The sequence below is a fragment of the Protomyctophum bolini genome (genome assembly GCF_963924005.1).
Source record: "Protomyctophum bolini genome assembly, chromosome: 1".
Classification (NCBI taxonomy): Eukaryota; Metazoa; Chordata; class Actinopteri; order Myctophiformes; family Myctophidae; genus Protomyctophum; species Protomyctophum bolini.
The window spans coordinates 2,792,570-2,814,125 of record NC_137862.1 but is presented as its reverse complement, the minus strand read 5'-3'; the positions used below and the strand labels follow the sequence as shown (position 1 = coordinate 2,814,125).

The 21,556-nt window shown below is 41.2% G+C and overlaps 1 protein-coding gene across 1 annotated transcript in view; it reads right to left on the bottom strand.

Annotated features, from left to right (window-relative positions):
- The window catches only part of gpc6a (glypican 6a), a 234,772-nt gene extending 213,535 nt beyond the window's left edge, over positions 1 to 21,237 (bottom strand). Inside the window, exon 1 of the mRNA XM_080781315.1 lies at positions 20,776 to 21,237. Coding sequence (XP_080637441.1) covers positions 20,776 to 20,941 — 166 coding nt within the window. The 5' untranslated portion in view covers positions 20,942 to 21,237. The remainder of the gene's footprint in view (positions 1 to 20,775) is intronic.
- Positions 21,238 to 21,556: the final 319 nt, after the last annotated feature.

Here is a 21,556-nt window from a genome sequence, read left to right as displayed (position 1 = left end):
AATAACCCAACCACCTAGTACCACATGAAGCATGCAAAATTCAAAGACACAACACAAAACACCAAAAATAATACAAGATTTACAATACCCAACCCCATTTGGACAACATGAAACATAAAAAATTCAAAGATCCCAACACAAAACACCAAAAATAATACAAGACAGACAATAACCCAAACACCTAGTACCCCATGAAACATGCAAAATTCAAAGACACAACACAAAACACAAAAAATAATACAAGATTTACAATACCCAACCCCATTTGGACAACATGAACCATAAAAAATTCAAAGATCCCAACACAACACACCAAAAATAATACAAGACAGACAATAACCCAAACACCTAGTACCACATGAAGCATGCAAAATTCAAAGACACAACACAAAACACAAAAAATAATACAAGATTTACAATACCCCACCCCATTTGGACAACATGAAACATAAAAAATTCAAAGATCCCAACACAACACACCAAAAATAATACAAGACAGACAATAACCCAAACACCTAGTACCACATGAAGCATGCAAAATTCAAAGACAACACAAAACACAAAAAATAATACAAGATTTACAATACCCCACCCCATTTGGACAACATGAAACATAAAAAATTCAAAGATCCCAACACAAAACACCAAAAATAATACAAGACAGACAATAACCCAAACACCTAGTACCACATGAAGCATGCAGAATTCAAAGACACAACACACAACACAAAAAAATAATACAAGATTTACAATACCCAACCCCATTTGGACAACATGAAACATAAAAAATTCAAAGATCCCAACACAAAACACCAAAAATAATACAAGCCAGACAATAACCCAAACACCTAGTACCACATGAAGCATGCAAAATTCAAAGACACAACACAAAACACAAAAAATAATACAAGATTTACAATACCCAACCCCATTTGGACAACATGAAACATAAAAAATTCAAAGATCCCAACACAAAACACCAAAAATAATACAAGACAGACAATAACCCAAACACATAGTACCACATGAAGCATGCACAATTCAAAGACACAACACAAAACACAAAAATAATACAAGATTTACAATACCCAACCCCATTTGGACAACATGAAACATAAAAAATTCAAAGATCCCAACCCAAAACACCAAAAATAATACAAGACAGACAATAACCCAAACACCTAGTACCACATGAAGCATGCAAAATTCAAAGACACAACACAAAACACAAAAAATAATACAAGATTTACAATACCCAACCCATTTGGACAACATGAAACATAAAAAATTCAAAGATCCCAACACAAAACACCAAAAATAATACAAGACAGACAATAACCCAAACACCTAGTACCACATGAAGCATGCAAAATTCAAAGACACAACACAAAACACAAAAAATAATACAAGATTTACAATACCCAACCCCATTTGGACAACATGAAACATAAAAAAATCAAAGATCCCAACACAAAACACCAAAAATAATACAAGACAGACAATAACCCAAACACCTAGTACCACATGAAGCATGTAAAATTCAAAGACACAACACAAAACACAAAAAATAATACAAGATTTACAATACCCAACCCCATTTGGACAACATGAAACATAAAAAATTCAAAGATCCCAACACAAAACACCAAAAATAATACAAGACAGCCAATAACCCAAACACCTAGTACCACATGAAGCATGCAAAATTCAAAGACACAACACAAAACACAAAAAATAATACAAGATTTACAATACCCAACCCCATTTGGACAACATGAAACATAAAAAATTCAAAGATCCCAACACAAAACACCAAAAATAATACAAGACAGACAATAACCCAAACACCTAGTACCACATGAAGCATGCAAAATTCAAAGACACAACACAAAACACAAAAAATAATACAAGATTTACAATACCCAACCCATTTGGACAACATGAAACATAAAAAATTCAAAGATCCCAACACAAAACACCAAAAATAATACAAGACAGACAATAACCCAAACACCTAGTACCACATGAAGCATGCAAAATTCAAAGACACAACACAAAACACAAAAAATAATACAAGATCTACAATACCCAACCCCATTTGGACAACATGAAACATAAAAAATTCAAAGATCCCAACACAAAACACCAAAAATAATACAAGACAGACAATAACCCAAACACCTAGTACCACATGAAGCATGCAAAATTCAAAGACACAACCCAAAACACAAAAAATAATACAAGATTTACAATACCCAACCCATTTGGACAACATGAAACATAAAAAATTCAAAGATCCCAACACAAAACACCAAAAATAATACAAGACAGACAATAACCCAAACACCTAGTACCACATGAAGCATGCAAAATTCAAAGACACAACACAAAACACAAAAAATAATACAAGATTTACAATACCCAACCCATTTGGACAACATGAAACATAAAAAATTCAAAGATCCCAACACAAAACACCAAAAATAATACAAGACAGACAATAACCCAAACACCTAGTACCACATGAAGCATGCAAAATTCAAAGACACAACACAAAACACAAAAAATAATACAAGATTTACAATACCCAACCCCATTTGGACAACATGAAACATAAAAAATTCAAAGATCCCAACACAAAACACCAAAAATAATACAAGACAGACAATAACCCAAACACCTAGTACCACATGAAGCATGCAAAATTCAAAGACACAACCCAAAACACCAAAAATAATACAAGATTTACAATACCCAACCCCATTTGGACAACATGAAACATAAAAAATTCAAAGATCCCAACACAAAACACCAAAAATAATACAAGACAGACAATAACCCAAACACCTAGTACCACATGAAGCATGCAAAATTCAAAGACACAACACAAAACACAAAAAATAATACAAGATTTACAATACCCAACCCCATTTGGACAACATGAAACATAAAAAATTCAAAGATCCCAACACAAAACACCAAAAATAATACAAGACAGACAATAACCCAAACACCTAGTACCACATGAAGCATGCAAAATTCAAAGACACAACCCAAAACACCAAAAATAATACAAGATTTACAATACCCAACCCCATTTGGACAACATGAAACATAAAAAATTCAAAGATCCCAACACAAAACACCAAAAATAATACAAGACAGACAATAACCCAAACACCTAGTACCACATGAAGCATGCAAAATTCAAAGACACAACACAAAACACAAAAAATAATACAAGATTTACAATACCCAACCCCATTTGGACAACATGAAACATAAAAAATTCAAAGATCCCAACACAAAACACCAAAAATAATACAAGACAGACAATAACCCAAACACCTAGTACCACATGAAGCATGCAAAATTCAAAGACACAACCCAAAACACCAAAAATAATACAAGATTTACAATACCCAACCCCATTTGGACAACATGAAACATAAAAAATTCAAAGATCCCAACACAAAACACCAAAAATAATACAAGACAGACAATAACCCAAACACCTAGTACCACATGAAGCATGCAAAATTCAAAGACACGACACAAAACACAAAAAATAATACAAGATTTACAATACCCAACCCATTTGGACAACATGAAACATAAAAAATTCAAAGACCCCAACACAAAACACCAAAAATAATACAAGACAGACAATAACCCAAACACCTAGTACCACATGAAGCATGCAAAATTCAAAGACACGACACAAAACACAAAAAATAATACAAGATTTACAATACCCAACCCATTTGGACAACATGAAACATAAAAAATTCAAAGACCCCAACACAAAACACCAAAAATAATACAAGACAGACAATAACCCAAACACCTAGTACCACATGAAGCATGCAAAATTCAAAGACACAACACAAAACACAAAAAATAATACAAGATTTACAATACCCAACCCCATTTGGACAACATGAAACATAAAAAATTCAAAGATCCCAACACAAAACACCAAAAATAATACAAGACAGACAATAAACCATACACCTTAGGACACCATGAAACATAAAAATTCAAAAACACAAAAAATTGAAAAAGTATAGAGTTAAAGATCTATAAGGAGACTATTTGGTTACCAACTCTCCATGATTTAGCTGGGGGGAGGGTCACCTGAACCCTCTCAAAGATCATCGGTAGCCCCCGGACCAATGCTTGAAGACATTTGCACTAGATGATTGAGATCACATCAGGGCATAAATGGTATTGCAGTGTAAATATTTATATAGAAATTGACCACTAGGGGGGTATCCTTGATTTTTCACAAGAATTACATTCAAGGACCATTGGTGGTCCCCAGACTATTGATTGAAAAACATTGCCCTAGATGACTGAGATCACATCAGGGCATAGTAGGTATTGCAGTGTAAATATTTATATAGAGAGATTGACCACTAGGTGGAATCACACACCCACTGTCAATGTATGTAAGGAATTTAAATACTACCTTGATTAATTTATGCATACAATTCACTTCAAAGATAAGGACCCCCACCTTTGTGATTATCTAATTTGCATTTTACTACTAGCACCTGGTTAGAGCCCACCCCACCCCCTTGTTTATCTAACTTGCACCTGTTTAGATACCATCCCCCCACTTCACCCCCCCCGTTTCATTTAATTTGCATGTCTGGCACCTAGCATTCCACAAAGAGGGGGGTGCCCATCCCCCCACCCCACCCCCTCGCTTCATTTAATTTGCATGTCGCACCTGGCCCATGGTTAGAGCCCATCCCCCCCTTAAGACAGTGACCCCCCTGCCCTAAATAAATATTGCCTGAGGTTAGCGACCATCCCCCCACCTTAACCCCAGTGACAAAATTTACATGTTGGGGGACATGGCACATGGTGACGCAGGGAGAGGGAGAGATGAGATCAGCTTTTTTTAAAACACACATCATGCATTTATAAATAACCTATTATTAGTTTTTATTATTATTTAATTATAAACTATTATATGCTAATTATATTTATGGATATTTATATTTATGGATATTTTATTATTTATGATTATGTTAATTATATCTATGGAATTCAAGGAATGTAATAACTAATTTGCATAATTAATTATGCAAATTATGCATTAATTGCTCACTAGCGCCACCAGTGGTAGTGGCCAAAAAGTGTAGTGAACACCCACCCTATTATACTACTAGAGGGTGCTAAACTTGTGCTGATTGGTTTATACAGTTGAGTAGCTCAGGGGTTCTCAACGTTTTTTAAGCCGGGGACCCCCGGAAATGTTTTGGCAACGTCTCAGGACCCCCGACCCCCAATATAAATTGACTGCTACAATAACCTTAATAATAGAGACAATACACCATAAATAAACCAGATATAATCCTTAGGGAAGGTGTATGCATGTACTGCATACACTGCATGTACTGTATGTAAACTCTTCATTTCCATTTTCTCTGCTCTAGGGCTGACATTACATCACCTCTAGGGCTGACATTACATCATCTCTAGGGCTGACATTACATCATCTCTAGGGCTGACATTACATCAGCTCTAGGTCTGGCCCGAAATGCAATTTTCTTTAGACTTCAGGCATTTTGTCGGTGGTTCAGAATTAAACTCCAATAACAAGCTTCACTGGGGGGGGGGGAGCCTGGATGAGAGCTGACCTTTGGCATTGCGGACAATGCTCTCCTCGGTCCCGTGTTTATGTACTCGTTGCCGAGAGAAAATTAAATGGAGGGAAGCATGCCAGGGCGATGAGCTACAACCCCACAGAACAACTAGCCCAGGAGTCTAAAATAATGTTCAGTCCCTTGGAATTAAACTAGACCAGCTGCGTGCACAGATTAAACACCAACGGAACATTCACTGAGACATGTCTGGAGCCCAGTATGCTCAACTAGACATGGCTGGAGCCCAGTATGGACAACTAGACATGTCTGGAGCCCAGTATGCTCAACTAGACATGGCTGGAGCCCAGTATGCTCAACTAGACATGGCTGGAGCCCAGTATGGACAACTAGACATGGCTGGAGCCCAGTATGGACAACTAGACATGTCTGGAGCCCAGTATGGACAACTAGACATGTCTGGAGCCCAGTATGGACAACTAGACATGGCTGGAGCCCAGTATGGACAACTAGACATGTCTGGAGCCCAGTATGGACAACTAGACATGTCTGGAGCCCAGTATGGACAACTAGACATGTCTGGAGCCCAGTATGGACAACTAGACATGTCTGGAGCCCAGTATGGACAACTAGACATGTCTGGAGCCCAGTATGGACAGCTAGACATGGCTGGAGCCCAGTATGGACAGCTAGACATGGCTGGAGCCCAGTATGGACAACTAGACATGTCTGGAGCTCCAGTATGCACAACTAGACATGTCTGGAGCCCAGTATGCACAACTAGACATGTCTGGAGCTCCAGTATGCTCAACTAGACATGTCTGGAGCTCCAGTATGCTCAACTAGACATGGCTGGAGCTCCAGTATGCTCAACTAGACATGGCTGGAGCCCAGTATGCTCAACTAGACACGGCTGGAGCCCAGTATGCACAACTAGACATGTCTGGAGCCCAGTATGGACAACTAGACATGTCTGGAGCCCAGTATGGACAACTAGACATGTCTGGAGCCCAGTATGGACAACTAGACATGGCTGGAGCCCAGTATGGACAACTAGACATGGCTGGAGCCCAGTATGGACAACTAGACATGGCTGGAGCCCAGTATGCCCAACTAGACATGTCTGGAGCCCAGTATGGACAACTAGACATGTCTGGAGCCCAGTATGGACAACTAGACATGGCTGGAGCCCAGTATGCCCAACTAGACATGGCTGGAGCCCAGTATGGACAACTAGACATGGCTGGAGCCCAGTATGCCCAACTAGACATGTCTGGAGCCCAGTATGCTCAACTAGACATGGCTGGAGCCCAGTATGGACAACTAGACACGGCTGGAGCCCAGTATGCTCAACTAGACATGGCTGGAGCCCAGTATGGACAGCTAGACATGGCTGGAGCCCAGTATGGACAGCTAGACACGGCTGGAGCCCAGTATGCTCAACTAGACATGGCTGGAGCCCAGTATGGACAACTAGACATGGCTGGAGCCCAGTATGGACAACTAGACATGGCTGGAGCCCAGTATGGACAGCTAGACACGGCTGGAGCCCAGTATGCTCAACTAGACATGTCTGGAGCCCAGTATGCTCAACTAGACATGGCTGGAGCCCAGTATGCTCAACTAGACATGGCTGGAGCCCAGTATGCTCAACTAGACATGGTTGGAGCCCAGTATGGACAACTAGACATGTCTGGAGCCCAGTATGGACAACTAGACATGTCTGGAGCCCAGTATGGACAACTAGACATGTCTGGAGCCCAGTATGCTCAACTAGACATGGCTGGAGCCCAGTATGGACAACTAGACATGGCTGGAGCCCAGTATGGACAACTAGACATGTCTGGAGCCCAGTATGGACAACTAGACATGTCTGGAGCCCAGTATGGACAACTAGACATGTCTGGAGCCCAGTATGAACAACTAAACTGTGCCCTCACTCACAGGTTTCTACAGTATACACTATACATTATGTCTTCCAACAAGACAGATCGAAGGACTCAGGCCAAGTTGAGAGGAGAGGGGGGAGTTGTGCTTTAGGATGTCTGTGTTCAAATAATGCACCGTTCCCCTGGGTCTGAAGCTGCTAACCATCAAAGTTAAACCTCTTAGCCCTAGGCGAGGTGTTGTAAGATTGTAAATGGATCTTGGAGGCCAGTGAACTTCTGCATGGCCACTTCTGCCCACAATGCCTCTACTTGTCATGACAACAACAAAAAAAGGATGTTGGCCATCTTGGCCAATCAAAAGAACGTTCCCTATACCCTTTTAAGGAGTGATCGATGCGTTATCATACGCGGTCAACTCGCGGCCGGGGGCGACATGCAGCCCCCACCTTCACTTAACCCATTCTGACCTGAGATCAGACTCTAAAAATGTCTGTTTGAAAATGACAGTTTTCTGAAAAAGCTATGTTTATATGTCAGTCGTTCTTCGGTTTAAAAAAAATAGCAGACCTACAAGCTCGTAACGCGCCACTCGGCTATGAGCTTGTAGATCTGCTATTTTTCAATAGCTAAAGCATAACATGATGCCAACACCAAAAGGTTAATAGGCCCCAGGTTAATATGCGAATATTGACTTCAGATGTTACAATTCTAAACATGCAAACATAATCCACTTTAATTACTTCAGTCTATATTAGTAGGGCATTAAATTACAAAATAAGTTTAAATGGGGAGATAAGAGGTGTGTAAATATTAAATACAGTGTCCCTCTCCATCCTCAAGGTTGCCTTAAATAGACAGGAGCTAATACTGCTCGTTTCAGACAGAGGCTAACAGGACATTATAGCTTTAATAGGGCCTTTAATGTTGATCAAATGCAATTTTCTCATCATCTTGGTGAATAAATAAGCCTATGGCGTTGTGATTAACAATCATATGGCATTTGTGTTGACCTTGGGGTGGATAAGCTGGGGCAATGACACATGCCTGGGTACAGTAGTATTTAACCTTTAGAATATTATCTGTGTACTATAAAGCCCTTATCATCATACAGTAGAAAATCACATGATCCCCAGGTTGCCTTATGGTACTATTTACCAGACAGGTTTTCATAAAGTATATTGCGTCTAGCAGTTGCGTCAGCATATCATGCTCTTCAGAATCAGTTTGAACGGCAAGTTAACAGGTTATTTTAACCCATTTTGGTGTTCTAAGCATTATGTTATACTTTAGCTATTGAAAAAATAGCAGACCTACAAGCTCATAGCGAGCTTGTAGGTCTGCTATTTTTGAAAGATCTTGAAAATGTGTCCCAAAAGTGTGAATATATTCTTTCAGAGCGAACATTTTTAGCTCAAATCTTTGCTTCCGGGAGGTCACTGGAATAACATATTTTCAGATGGGGGGGATGGAGGCCAATTACATATAATTCTCCTTGACATGAAATATTGAGCACCACTGATATAGAAACATGAGGTTTTTCAGAAAAATGTCTAAATAGTTAATAATGTTATTGTATTATTCTTGCCACTGTAGATAGTCTCCCTCATAATAAATGTTGACATCCATTACCGTGCTTTCAGTTTCAACAGTGCACTAAAACGATTTGGACATGAAAACAACTGAAATAATTTAATAATGTACAGTATGTTTTGCCATGAACCATAGCAGTAAACGTAATAGGTATTTTTTCAATGCATGCGTCAGGAAGACCGCAACGACCCAGACTGGTTTCACCACAACGGTACCAGATTCTCTGTCTGGGAATGAATGACTTCTTCCTGATTGACAGGCCCGGTTGCATTTCCTAGATTGGGCCTCAACCCATTTTGGGGCGGGAACTTGGGCGGGAACCCCCTTTTGTTGTTTTGTTATAATTTAGCTATTGAAAAATAGCAGATCTACAAGCTCGTAGACGAGCTTGTAGGTCTGCTATTTTTTAAAAGTCGTGAAAATGTGGCGCAAATTTGGAATATATATTTTTTCAGAACGAACGTTTTGAACTCATATCTTCGCTTCATGGGGGGGTTCCTGGAACAACATATTTTCAGATGGGGGTCGGAGGCATATTACATATCATTTTTGGGGTTCCTTGACATGAAATATTGAGCACCACCGATACAGAAACATTCAGAAAACCGTCTTTTCTTTTTTTTTCTTGCAGGCCTAAATGGGTTAACATAACTTGAAAAGAACAGTGGCACACAAACACATTGTAACAGCACGTACGTGCAAGGCTGCAAGCATGCATAGACACACACACACACACACACACACACACACACACACACACACACACACACACACACACACACACACACACACACACACACAGTATAAGCACGTACCGTACGTGCATAGATCTACAAACACACACACACAAAGCCAGGGTTCTTCACACTACATGAAAATGAAAAGATATTCTTCACTCGCTCTATGAAGATGAAGAATAGAGGCCGGCAAATAACTGGCTTCCGATTTATTTGGCAAAGCCAAGCAAGAGCACGGTAATGTGCCTGGGTGGGAATAGAAGAATGTTAACCCATTCTGACCTGAGATCAGATTCATACGAGGTTTCCACTGGACACACACTGGTCTGATCAACCCATTCTGACCTGAGATCAGATTCTAAAAATGTCAGTCGTTCTTCGATTTTTCAAAAATAGCAGACCTACAAGCTCGTAGCGCGCCACTCAGTGGCGCGCTACGAGCTTGTAGATCTGCTATTTTTCAATAGCTAAAGCATAACATGATGCTAACACCAAAACGGGTTCCCGTTCAGAATGGGTTAAAGATGTCTACTTGGCTCCGTTTCAACATATCCAGTGAATGTTTGATGACACTTAATTATTTTATGATTTGCACCGCCGCATCTATAACGGATGTCAGATGGGCATATACGATATTTTAGAGCGTGACTGTACGTGAAGGGTGTGAAGATCACAGACATCCTTCTATGACTAGATATGAGATACGGTCGAGTTGAAAACACTCCACAAGTTGTGGACCTTAACCCATTTTGAACGGGAACCCCTTTTGGTGGTTATACATACATTATGTTATAATTTAGCTATTGAAAAAATAGCAGATCTACAAGCTCATAGCGCGCCACCGAGTGGCGCGCTACGAGCTTGTAGGTCTGCTATTTTTGAAAAATCCGTTAAAATGAGAAAATTGTCATGATTTAGAAAACTTTTTTTTTTTATTTCGACGTCAGACCCGAATGGGTTAAAGTAGGCTGCCAATCACAGATGGATGGAGGGAATCGGAGCTGATCCATTGAACATCATAGCCCGACTGAAAACATTCCACAAGTTGTGGACCTTAGAGTAGGCTGCCAATCACAGATGGACGGAATGGAATGAAAGCCCATCATCTCTCAGCTGATCCAAAGATCATAGCCTGCCTTTCTGTTGTTACTATGGTGCCATCACAGGGGGTTTTAAGTCATTGAATATGAACCCTTTCTGTTGTTACTAGGCTGCTATCACAGGGGGTTTTAAGTCATTGAATATGAACCCTTTCTGTTGTTACTAGGCTGCTATCACAGGGGGTTTTAAAGTCATTGAATATGAACCCTTTCTGTTGTTACTAGGCTGCCATCACAGGGGGTTTTAAGTCATTGAATATGAACCCTTTCTCTATCTGGTCTGTGATGAAAGACGGACGACCGTTGAGCCGATTCTACTCCATGGCTACCGAGACACATGGACAACTTTCAAAGAAACTAGATCTGAAAATGTTTTTTGTTTCAAGGAACTTCCAGTAGAAATGATTCGTCTTACAAAAGTTTCACTTTTAAAGAGTTTTCTGAAATGTGTATGTTGTAAAAATATATTCTTTATCCCACGATTTTGTAACCCATTTTTCACCCCTGTGTCAATCATCTAATGTGATCCTGGGCTCTACACACCCTCCACCAACCTAGTCCCCATATATGGGGGACAAGGGGAGACCAACCTAGTCCCCATATATGGGGGACAAGGGGAGACCAACCTAGTCCCCATATATGGGGGACAAGGGGAGACCAACCTAGTCCCCATATATGGGGGACAAGGGGAGAGCAACGGACTTGAACTCATGCTTCCTTCATGCCTGAGTGTCCAAGTTGCTCCTTTACACCTGACAGGGGGGAGTTTCCCTGGTTGGACGTAGCGCGTGGAAGGAACACGTTATTCCAACCAGTTCCTTTCCCCTCCATCAGGCGCCCCGGCTGGCCAGGGGGAGGCGAAATGTGTATGTTGTATATTATATAGCTCAAATCTAAAATGCCACAGATGCTTTCCCGGTTTTAATGGGCTAAAGAAAACACTTGTTATTCTTCAGTCAGGCGGAATAGAGCATGTTCTGGTGCAGTCTATAGCTCCGTCACACAGCATTAGCAGAGATAGATAGGGACGGCCGTCTGAGTAGACGTCTGTCTGTCTGCTGTAAAACTGGACAAAAAGATAGTTTTGACTCCATGGTGCAGTTCAGTCAAACTGCATTGAAGGACTGATGAATGATGACTGACCTGGAATGACACGCACGCACGGATGCACACACACACACACACACACACACACACACACAGGTGTTCTTCAAGGATGAACCTCACCGTTGCCTAGCCGACATGTAGAGGCTAATTCAGTGAGCAGAAGAACCAGACATACCTTCGTCTGAGAGACTATGTCTATTTCAAGAATTAACATTTAAAGCTCCCAACCCACTTTCTCTATCTCTCTCTCTCCCTCATACACATGCTCGCACACGCAGCCACGCCCACACCCATGCCCCCCGGCCCCACCCACCTAATAGATGCTAAAACTACTGACTTGCCAGGGGGCCTGATACTGGGTGCGTTCGGAAATGCGCACCGGAAATGTGGTCAGTTTGTTGTGGGTGGTGGGCGGTGACGTCACAGAGTGCGTTCAGTGTGCCTTATTTACGAACGACCACAGCTGTGACGCAATAACACCGATTCACCGGACCGGACGACCCCAGCTTCAGGGTAGGGTCTCTCAGTGCCGGCACTCGACACACACTCGACACACTGGGTCAGTGCACTGAATAAACAAACGACAAGAGAGCACACCAGTGCGTTCAGGGCGCATTTCCGAACGCACCCATTGTATAGTGCAGGGGTGGTGCAAAAGGTAGATTGAGATCTACCTTTTGGGCAAATAACTTGCTGACAGCATGTCTGTCAATGTGATGTGCATGACATGCCCCTAAAGAATATTTAATTTAAATCAAAAAACTATTTTTGGCATCTTCTGCCACTTGATTTAAGTTGACTTGATTGATTGACTGACTGATAAAAGAAAGTGCCTGTCAGCTCAAACCCATAATGAAATACTTTGTTTTCAAGAATGTTGCTGCACACAAAATGTCGGTAAGATTACAAATGAAATACAAAGAAAAAACCTACCTATTCCATTTCTCCCTCTTTCCCATTCCAGGTGCATTTGTCTTAAATGTAATGCCAGCGCTGCAGCGCTAGGCTATTCCAAAGACATTTTCAGCAAATGGTATTATAATGTTTTCAGTGAGTAGATCTCGTTGAGCTGGTCATTTTCAAAGTAGCTCTCGTGTCAAAATAGAGTGGACACCCCTGGTTATAGTGTATACTAGCCCATTCTGACCTGAGATCAGATTCATACGAGGTTTCTACTGGACACACACTGGTCTGATGAACCCATTCTGACCTGAGATCAGATTCTAAAAATGTCAGTCGCTCTTCGATTTTTCTAAAATAGCAGACCTACAAGCTCGTAGCGCGCCACTCGGTGGCGCGCTATGAGCTTGTAGATCTGCTATTTTTCAATAGATAAAGCATAACATGATGCTAACACCAAAATGGGTGCCCGGTCAGAATGGGCTAGTGGAATAATTTTCCACTTCTGTCTCCTATACCAGCCATAATGACAACTAAACACTAAAGCACTCAAGACTCCTAAAGGGCCAATTCATACTCCTGTTTTACCGCTGTGTGTAGTGCCCAAATGATTTCGGCGCGTCAGACATTTTCAGTAGCACCGAAGAGCCAACTTTAGGACGGTACCTGCCCCATAGCCTCGGAAACCCAGACGTTTTTATTTCCAGGGAGGAAAAAAAAGTCTGGGTCTGAGTCCACTTCAATTCGGCATAGAGTAGCGCAAACATTGCTCACTCTCTGCTGATTTCTGATTGTCTGCACCTTTGTAAAATTGACATACACACACACACACATGTACACACACACACACACGCTCCTCTCTCTCTGTCGCTCTAAGTAATTAGTCTCATGTCGCGCAGCTGCGCATATATTCTCCCGGCGGATCCTGCCGGGAGCTGCCTATGCCATAAAAAGCATAGGTGAGTTCCAGGCTACCCGCCCCATGATTGCATCATGGATCTGCTACAGTGATGATTAGTGAAAACATGAACAGGTAGTCTCTCCAGATGAGAGGACAGCACAGTTTTAAACAAATGAAAAGATGTTATTGAACGAATATGGATAGAAGGAGTCACAAGGAGCTTTGAACATAAATTATCTTTTGCCAACTGATGTGGGTATATTGAAGTAAACCTGTGAGCAATGTCTAAGTTGATGTGTAGAAGTGTATGGTATCATAAGCTGTTTCAAATACTGTGGATAATTTAAATGAATACATTTAAGTATGAATCGCGCCTTAGGCAAAAAAAATAAAGTAACACACTTTATCAATAAAGTGGGCACACAACGACTGACCTCTATCTGACTGAGTCAGCTTAAACGGAGCCAATTACCTCACATCTGACTGACCGCCAAAAGAGTTATGTCAATCCCTGAGGATAAATAAATACATTATACACGAGATCATGATGACAGTATTATGCCAAACGCAGCCGTGACTATGACAGAGATGTGTTATACCGCGTGTTGCACGACATCATCATGATGGCCCGGCCACACATGTTACGGTACATTTCACAGTTTAAGAGGCACTAGAGATGATGAAATACGGAAGGCTAATGATGTGATGTGCACATACCGTACAACATGCCTTGGTTTGAGAAAGCCTAAACATTAACATCACATACCGTACAACATGCCTTGGGTTGAGAAAGCCTAAACATTAGTTTTCCAGCATGTCTGTCAACTACAGTAAATGTATTTGTACAAAAAGGAAAGCAAAGTTACTATGTTTACCCAGGGTAACTGGACTAAGCTTCAGAACTTGTTTACAGCCAGGCCCTGCTCATAGAACATTTCATGGTAGGGGTTCAATGCCTTGTCCAAGGGCACTTCAGCGGTGGTAATTTTAACGTGCCGGTCCGGGGATACGAACTAGCGACCTTCCCATATCAAGACCGCATCCGCAAACCGTTCGGCCACCGCTGCCTCAAACAACAGTGCCTGACCATGGATAAACAAGAAATATCCACTAGAAAATACCCGCCCATAACAAACATCATAACCACATTATACAACACTAAAAATACCTGCCTGCAACAAATCTTACTCCATAATCACATTATACAATAACAAAAAAGTTCATGATGGAACGGCCTACCAGCTGTGAAGCGAAAGCTGCATATTTGCGACTTTGTGAGAAATCACAGCAGTTAAAATGTGGGCCCTAGTTAATATATATTTATATAAAATGTTGAATTCTTACAAATCTCTTTGACTGTAACTCCCACCCCCCCCCTCCAAAAAAAGAAGAAAAATATGCATTTCAATCTCACCTCCTACATAATCCTGTTCTCCTAGTCAGTGCCTGACTGTCACAATGATTAGCTTTATGCAAATTGGAGATTTACAACAAAAAGTTAGACTGCAAAATCCTCAACCCCTTTTGGTGTTTTAAGAATTGTTCTACTTTAGCCATTGAAAAATAGCAGATCTACAAGGTCATAGCGCGGCACCGAGTGCCGCGCTACGAGCTTGTAGATCAGCTTTTTTTTAAATGTGGCGCAAATCTTTAAATCTATATTCTTTCAAACCGAACGTTTTTAACTAAAATCTTTGCTTCTGGGGGGGGGAGGGGTCCCTGGAACAACATCTTTTCAGATGGGGGTCCGCGGCCAAATACATGTATTTTTGGGGGTCCTTGACATGAAAGTCTTCGAGAAACACTGACATAGAAACATGGTTTGTTTTTTTCTGAAAACTGTCAGGATTTAGAAGACAATTTTCACGTTTAAATGAGTTAATTTAATTCTGAAAGTACAAATGGAAACAAATGGACACATAATTAACACGTCAGATCTGTTAACCCATTTTAGGGCGGGAACCCCTTTTGGTGTTAGAATTACGTTATGCTTTAGCTATTGAAAAATAGCAGATCTACAAGCTCATAGCGCGCCGAGGTCTGCTATTTTTGAAAAAGCGACTGACATAGAAGACATTTTTAGAATCTGATCTCAGGTCAGAATGGAAAACTGTCAGGATGTAGAAGACATTTTTAGAATCTGATCTCAGGTCAGAATGGGTTAAAAGAACTACAGCCAAAGGCACAGTGGCCTCATGATGTGGCGACAGAGACGGCCTGACTGATGGACGGATGAGCAGCCTCTGAATGACACTTATCCCATTCTGACCCGAGATCAGATTCTATAAATGTCTTCCAGATTCTGACAGTTTTCTGAAAAAGCTATATATGTTTCTATGCAAGTCGTTCTTCGATTTTTCAAAAATAGCAGATCTACAAGCTCGTAGCGCGCCACTTGGTGGCGCGCTATGAGCTTGTAGATCTGCTATTTTTCAGTAGCTAAAGCGTAACATAATGCTAACACCAAAAGGGGTTCCCGCTCAAAATGGATTATACATGCAGATTACAAGCGGGTTGTTAGCATTGCTAATTAGGCATAATTGAGTGCATTCTCGTTGCCATCTCCCAAGGGCCATATCTAACCTCTGTCGTATTTATGCAAAGGTTATTTGAAGACATTAAAAATCCAATTAGACATACTAGCACAAGCACACGTTTTTTTTATTTTTTGTGGGTGAAAAGATAACTTGACGCATTAGCGTACATAAAATATATACCCAGCCAACTGACCTGCATCAAACTGAATTTTCAAATAGTTTGCAAACTTCTAATTTTGAGACAGCTATACAATTTGTTACGTATACGCTTCACTACAAGAGAGTGCAATTTCATTTAAACAATACAAAGAATGTATTTCAATGTTAATTTAGATTGTCTGTTCGATGTTCCCCCTTTTCAGGGAAATACGCAGCCAAAACGACCCTGAATAATTGTTACAGAAACAAAGTCAAATGGTAAAGGACACACACACACACACACACACACACACACACACACACACACACACACACACACACACACACACACACACACACACACACACACACACACACACACACACACACACACACACACACACACACACACACACACACAGACACACACACACACACACACACACACGATGCTATATAGTTACAAACTGAGAATATCATCATACACACACACACACACACAAAGTTGAATTTTAATTAAATATTCTATTCAACCAGTGCAGAATTATTGAATTATGCAGATGACTAAAATGTCGACCTTGCAATACTACTGTACTCTACCGTATGCAGATAATAACATAACATAATAAGTTAACACACACACACAAAAAATGTCCCTGACTCCCTGCATGCATACATGGATGATGGTCAATAAAGAATAGCTCTAAAGTACCAGAGAAGGTACAGTATTCTAGTCTTATACATTTAGAGATTCACTGCCTGCAGTGTCTGTCACTCTGTGTCTGATAAATTATCCAGCATACGAGACAGACGGACGGACGGACGGACGGACGGACGGCGCTACTTTGAGCATCAATACTTTGAGGAGTGAGTCTGCAAAGAAAGTGTTCGCTGGGGGACAGACTGAGTGGGCAGCACAGACAGAAAGCCCACAGACAGGGAGGACAGACAGTCTGTAGAGTGGGGCAGCACAGACAGAAAGCCCACAGACAGTCTGTAGAGTGGGGCAGCACAGACAGAAAGCCCACAGACAGGGAGGACAGACAGTCTGTAGAGTGGGGCAGCACAGACAGAAATCCCACAGACAGTATGTAGAGTGGGGCAGCACAGACAGAAAGCCCACAGAGTCTGTAGAGTGGGGCAGCACAGACAGAAAGCCCACAGACAGTCTGTAGAGTGGGGCAGCACAGACAGAAAGCCCACAGACAGGGAGGACAGACAGTCTGTAGAGTGGGGCAGCACAGACAGCAAGCCCACAGACAGGGAGGACAGACAGTCTGTAGAGTGGGGCAGCACAGACAGAAAGCCCACAGGGAGGACAGACAGTCTGTAGAGTGGGGCAGCACAGACAGAAAGCCCACAGACAGTCTGTAGAGTGAGTGGGCAGCACAGACAGAAAGCCCACAGACAGGAACACATCTCTGGGGAGAACCTTGTTAGTGGACTCTTGTCAGCGTGCAAATGTTTTTCTATTGTAATTTTTTTTAGCTTACTGTACACCTGCCTGGAATACCAGATTAGAAAAATTTTCTCTCAATTTTTAGCTGTCTTTTCTTTTGCTGCGTCTCGCGCCATGCTGTGACTTTAGTGTTTGGAAAGGCTTGGGATAATTATGAAGATGTTCTGGTGTCGGAAACTAGCTCCCATAAGTGATTTTTGTACATTACACATTTCTATTTAATATTCTCTCCTCGTGCAAACTGTTTTGTACCTTCAAAGTAATGTATTTGATACATTCTGAATGGTACGTTAATGTTGTCAAACTTGTCAGTCAGGGTAACCACTTAACCCCAATAATACTTGGATGAGCGGGGTGCCCCATAGGGGGTCTATCATTACACCCCTAGGGGTTCCCCAGGGGGTCTATCATTAGACCCCTAGGGGTGCCCCAGGGGGTCTATCGTTAGACTCCTCATTTTCTCCCTCTGTATACCAAATATCTTCACCAAAAACAGCTGATCTCACAACGAACGCATCACAACATTGTCATGTCACATTGTACAAAATGTAGATCTGTTATTTTCCACCAAATGCCTATATTTAATATGCATAATTATGACATGCTCAGAAGCAAGGGTTCATGTGATAAATAGGTGTGTCTAGGTTGTCTATCTTACAACATCCTTATCGGCCGCACACACACACACACACACACACTATATACAAGGCCAATAGCCTACAAGAGGTTTGAATTGTCACTTAAGATATAGAAGCCAAGGTATGATCACTGTGACATTCCTTGCAAAAAGAGAGTGCTTTCTGCTTCCAACACTGATCAGATTGTTGTCTGTGAAGACGAGGCAATAGAGACATTCATTCATACTAGACCAACTTAACTTCGCATGAAACAGACCGTTTACTGGACAGGCTGCATGGGCTATAATCTCTTTTTCCTGCTTCTGACCATAAATGTGATTACCACCACACAGCAGATAATAAAACCCTCTGTTTGTGCGATGCCAAAGAGCAACGAATTAAAATCTCGTCTTGCCTTGAGGAGGAATATTTGTGACAAATCCATACCAAATGTGCACGTTCCGTGCTGCGAGCATACTACAGCCCCCTGCTGGTAAACACCATTATACATTTGATCCACTTTAACCAGCTTCACGCTGCTGTTGGATAATGAGCAACAGGTACAACCTGGAGAGTAACAGAAATACTGGAGTAAACGGCAAGGTGTTCAAACATCCCTTTAGTTTACACTGTTCCAAACCCTGCATTTCACTATAGTTACATTTGCATATAGTGCAAATGCTAAAACACACATTTATTTCCCCTTAAATGATGAATTCCTGTTCTGTTCTTTGGCTATATAATAGAAGTGTCTATTTGTACGTCTCTAAATGTTTTTGATGAATTGAACAAGGTGGAGCCTCTTGTAAACAAGTGTATGTCCACTCACAGTTAACAGTCTTTGTATTGAGTTTGTGCTTGAAATGTAATGCTGTAATTCTGCAAACTGTTAATACATATTTCAATCAATCAGGTAAAGTTTCATGCTATGAAAATAGTAATGGCCTACTTAATTAATGATGATAATAATCAATGACCACAATCACCACATCAAGCACACTGATTCCAAATAATTAGATTGCATGCTGCATAAAGTATATAGTTTGCTACAGTAGACTGTATAACAACAATAACCCTTAAAAATCAATCAGTCAATGCATGACTCTTTGCCATAGACCGAGGCATCAATATGGAGTGCAACGTACAACATTAAACTGTTCATTTATAGTTCCTTTATATGTATTGACTGGACAATGTTTGTATAGTCGTCTGCTTCTCAGAAGTTATAGTGAAATTATACAACTGTGGTCTATCCTATAGCCATGGTTCACGACTCTCGTATTCATACGAGAGTATGAATGATAATCATCATGATAATCATCATGGCAGTCTGTTTCAGGGCTATAGGTCTATCCATGACTTTATAGTCATCAATTTTGAGCAACATTTGTTAGAGTTCCTTCGGGCAACATTAACCACTAATAGACTGGACAATATCCATGTTTGTATAAGTTGTCTGCTTCTCAGAACTTATACCTAGTGAAATAGAACTGTGTATAGTCTATCCGTGACTTTGCCACTGATATAGACAGATGAGGCATCATAATATTGAGCAATATTATTAATATGAGGTATTAATAGACTCGGACAAATCCATGTTTGTATAATTGTCTGCTTCTCAGAAGTTATGGTGAAATAGCCCTATGTGTTGAAGGTAGACATGCTTGATTATATGGGCAGCGTGCAGCCGTGCAGGCTGTAGCCAGCTGGGCTACCCCACCTTCCTCTAGCGCAGGTTGTAGCCTACAGCTGGCAGACAATTCACTGATACAGTCCATATTTCAGGGACAACAAATTCAACATAACCTGTAGTCCCGACTCCCTATACCTATGGCATTGGTGGTAGCCTACAGATTTTTGTTTTATGCAATCGCAATATAAAAGGTGTAAAGATATCTCTTTAATTTATTAAAAATAACTTGCTTATGTTGTGTATTTGTTTGGGAGAATTAAGCTTGATTGGCTATAAACATGGGAAGCTGGAGCTGGTAGCCTACTAATTAAGCGTGATCGGGGAGTAGGATAGTATTATTGCCTCTATGTTCATGTTGTATTATGGCTAGAAGTGTATAGTTTTTGATTTATTTGTTTGTTTCATCCGCTTACAAACAAGATCATGTCTAAACACGTATACGGGACGTGGAACACATGGCGACATACTGTAATCAGTGATTTAATTGCCTACCTGATATTTCTTGGTGAGGTACATCGAGGAGGCTGAATCCTTTGGCCGTATATGCCTGTCTAACCTCGCTACAGCTCCGCGCTTTACTGTCCCCACCGAGCGACACGGACAGCACCGAGAAAGTGCATAAGGCGACTTGTAGTCTCCACATCGCAGCATACATCATCAGAGGGATAAATCCTTTGGAGAGAAATATAAAATGCAAAATAAATCCGTCTGCGAAAATCCAAAAAGGTCCGTTGAACGATATGGGGGGGCTGGCTGATGATGATCCAGTCACTCCGTGATTGTAATGTCAGGGGGTTGATGAACCAAAAAGAAAAAAAAAATCACATCTCACTTTAGATGTGCGTCCGTCCTCCACCTCATTGCAAAAGCCCCCGGATCGCTGCTACTCCTCGAAAAGAACGCATCGAGTCCAGTCAGTGAGTGACCCAGCAGCTTGAACAGAATCCGTGTTCCGTTCTGCCAACAACTTCTCTCGTACACACACACACACTGACTGACTGTCTGTGTGTCTGTGTTTCTGTCAACGGGAGGAAAAGAGACCAAAAATCCAGCGAAGACACACACTCTGCACTCCGAGTTGAGCGCACCACCACCAGGGCAGGGAAAAACACGGAATGGATCAGCAGGATGCGATGCATCCACACACACAGACGCGTAAAGCCGAAGACATGGCATGCATGCATTATTCGGCATTTTGGCAATGCCCAGTTATTTAGCCCACCATAGCATTTTGTAAATATACAATAAAAATAAATAGATAAATATAAATTGA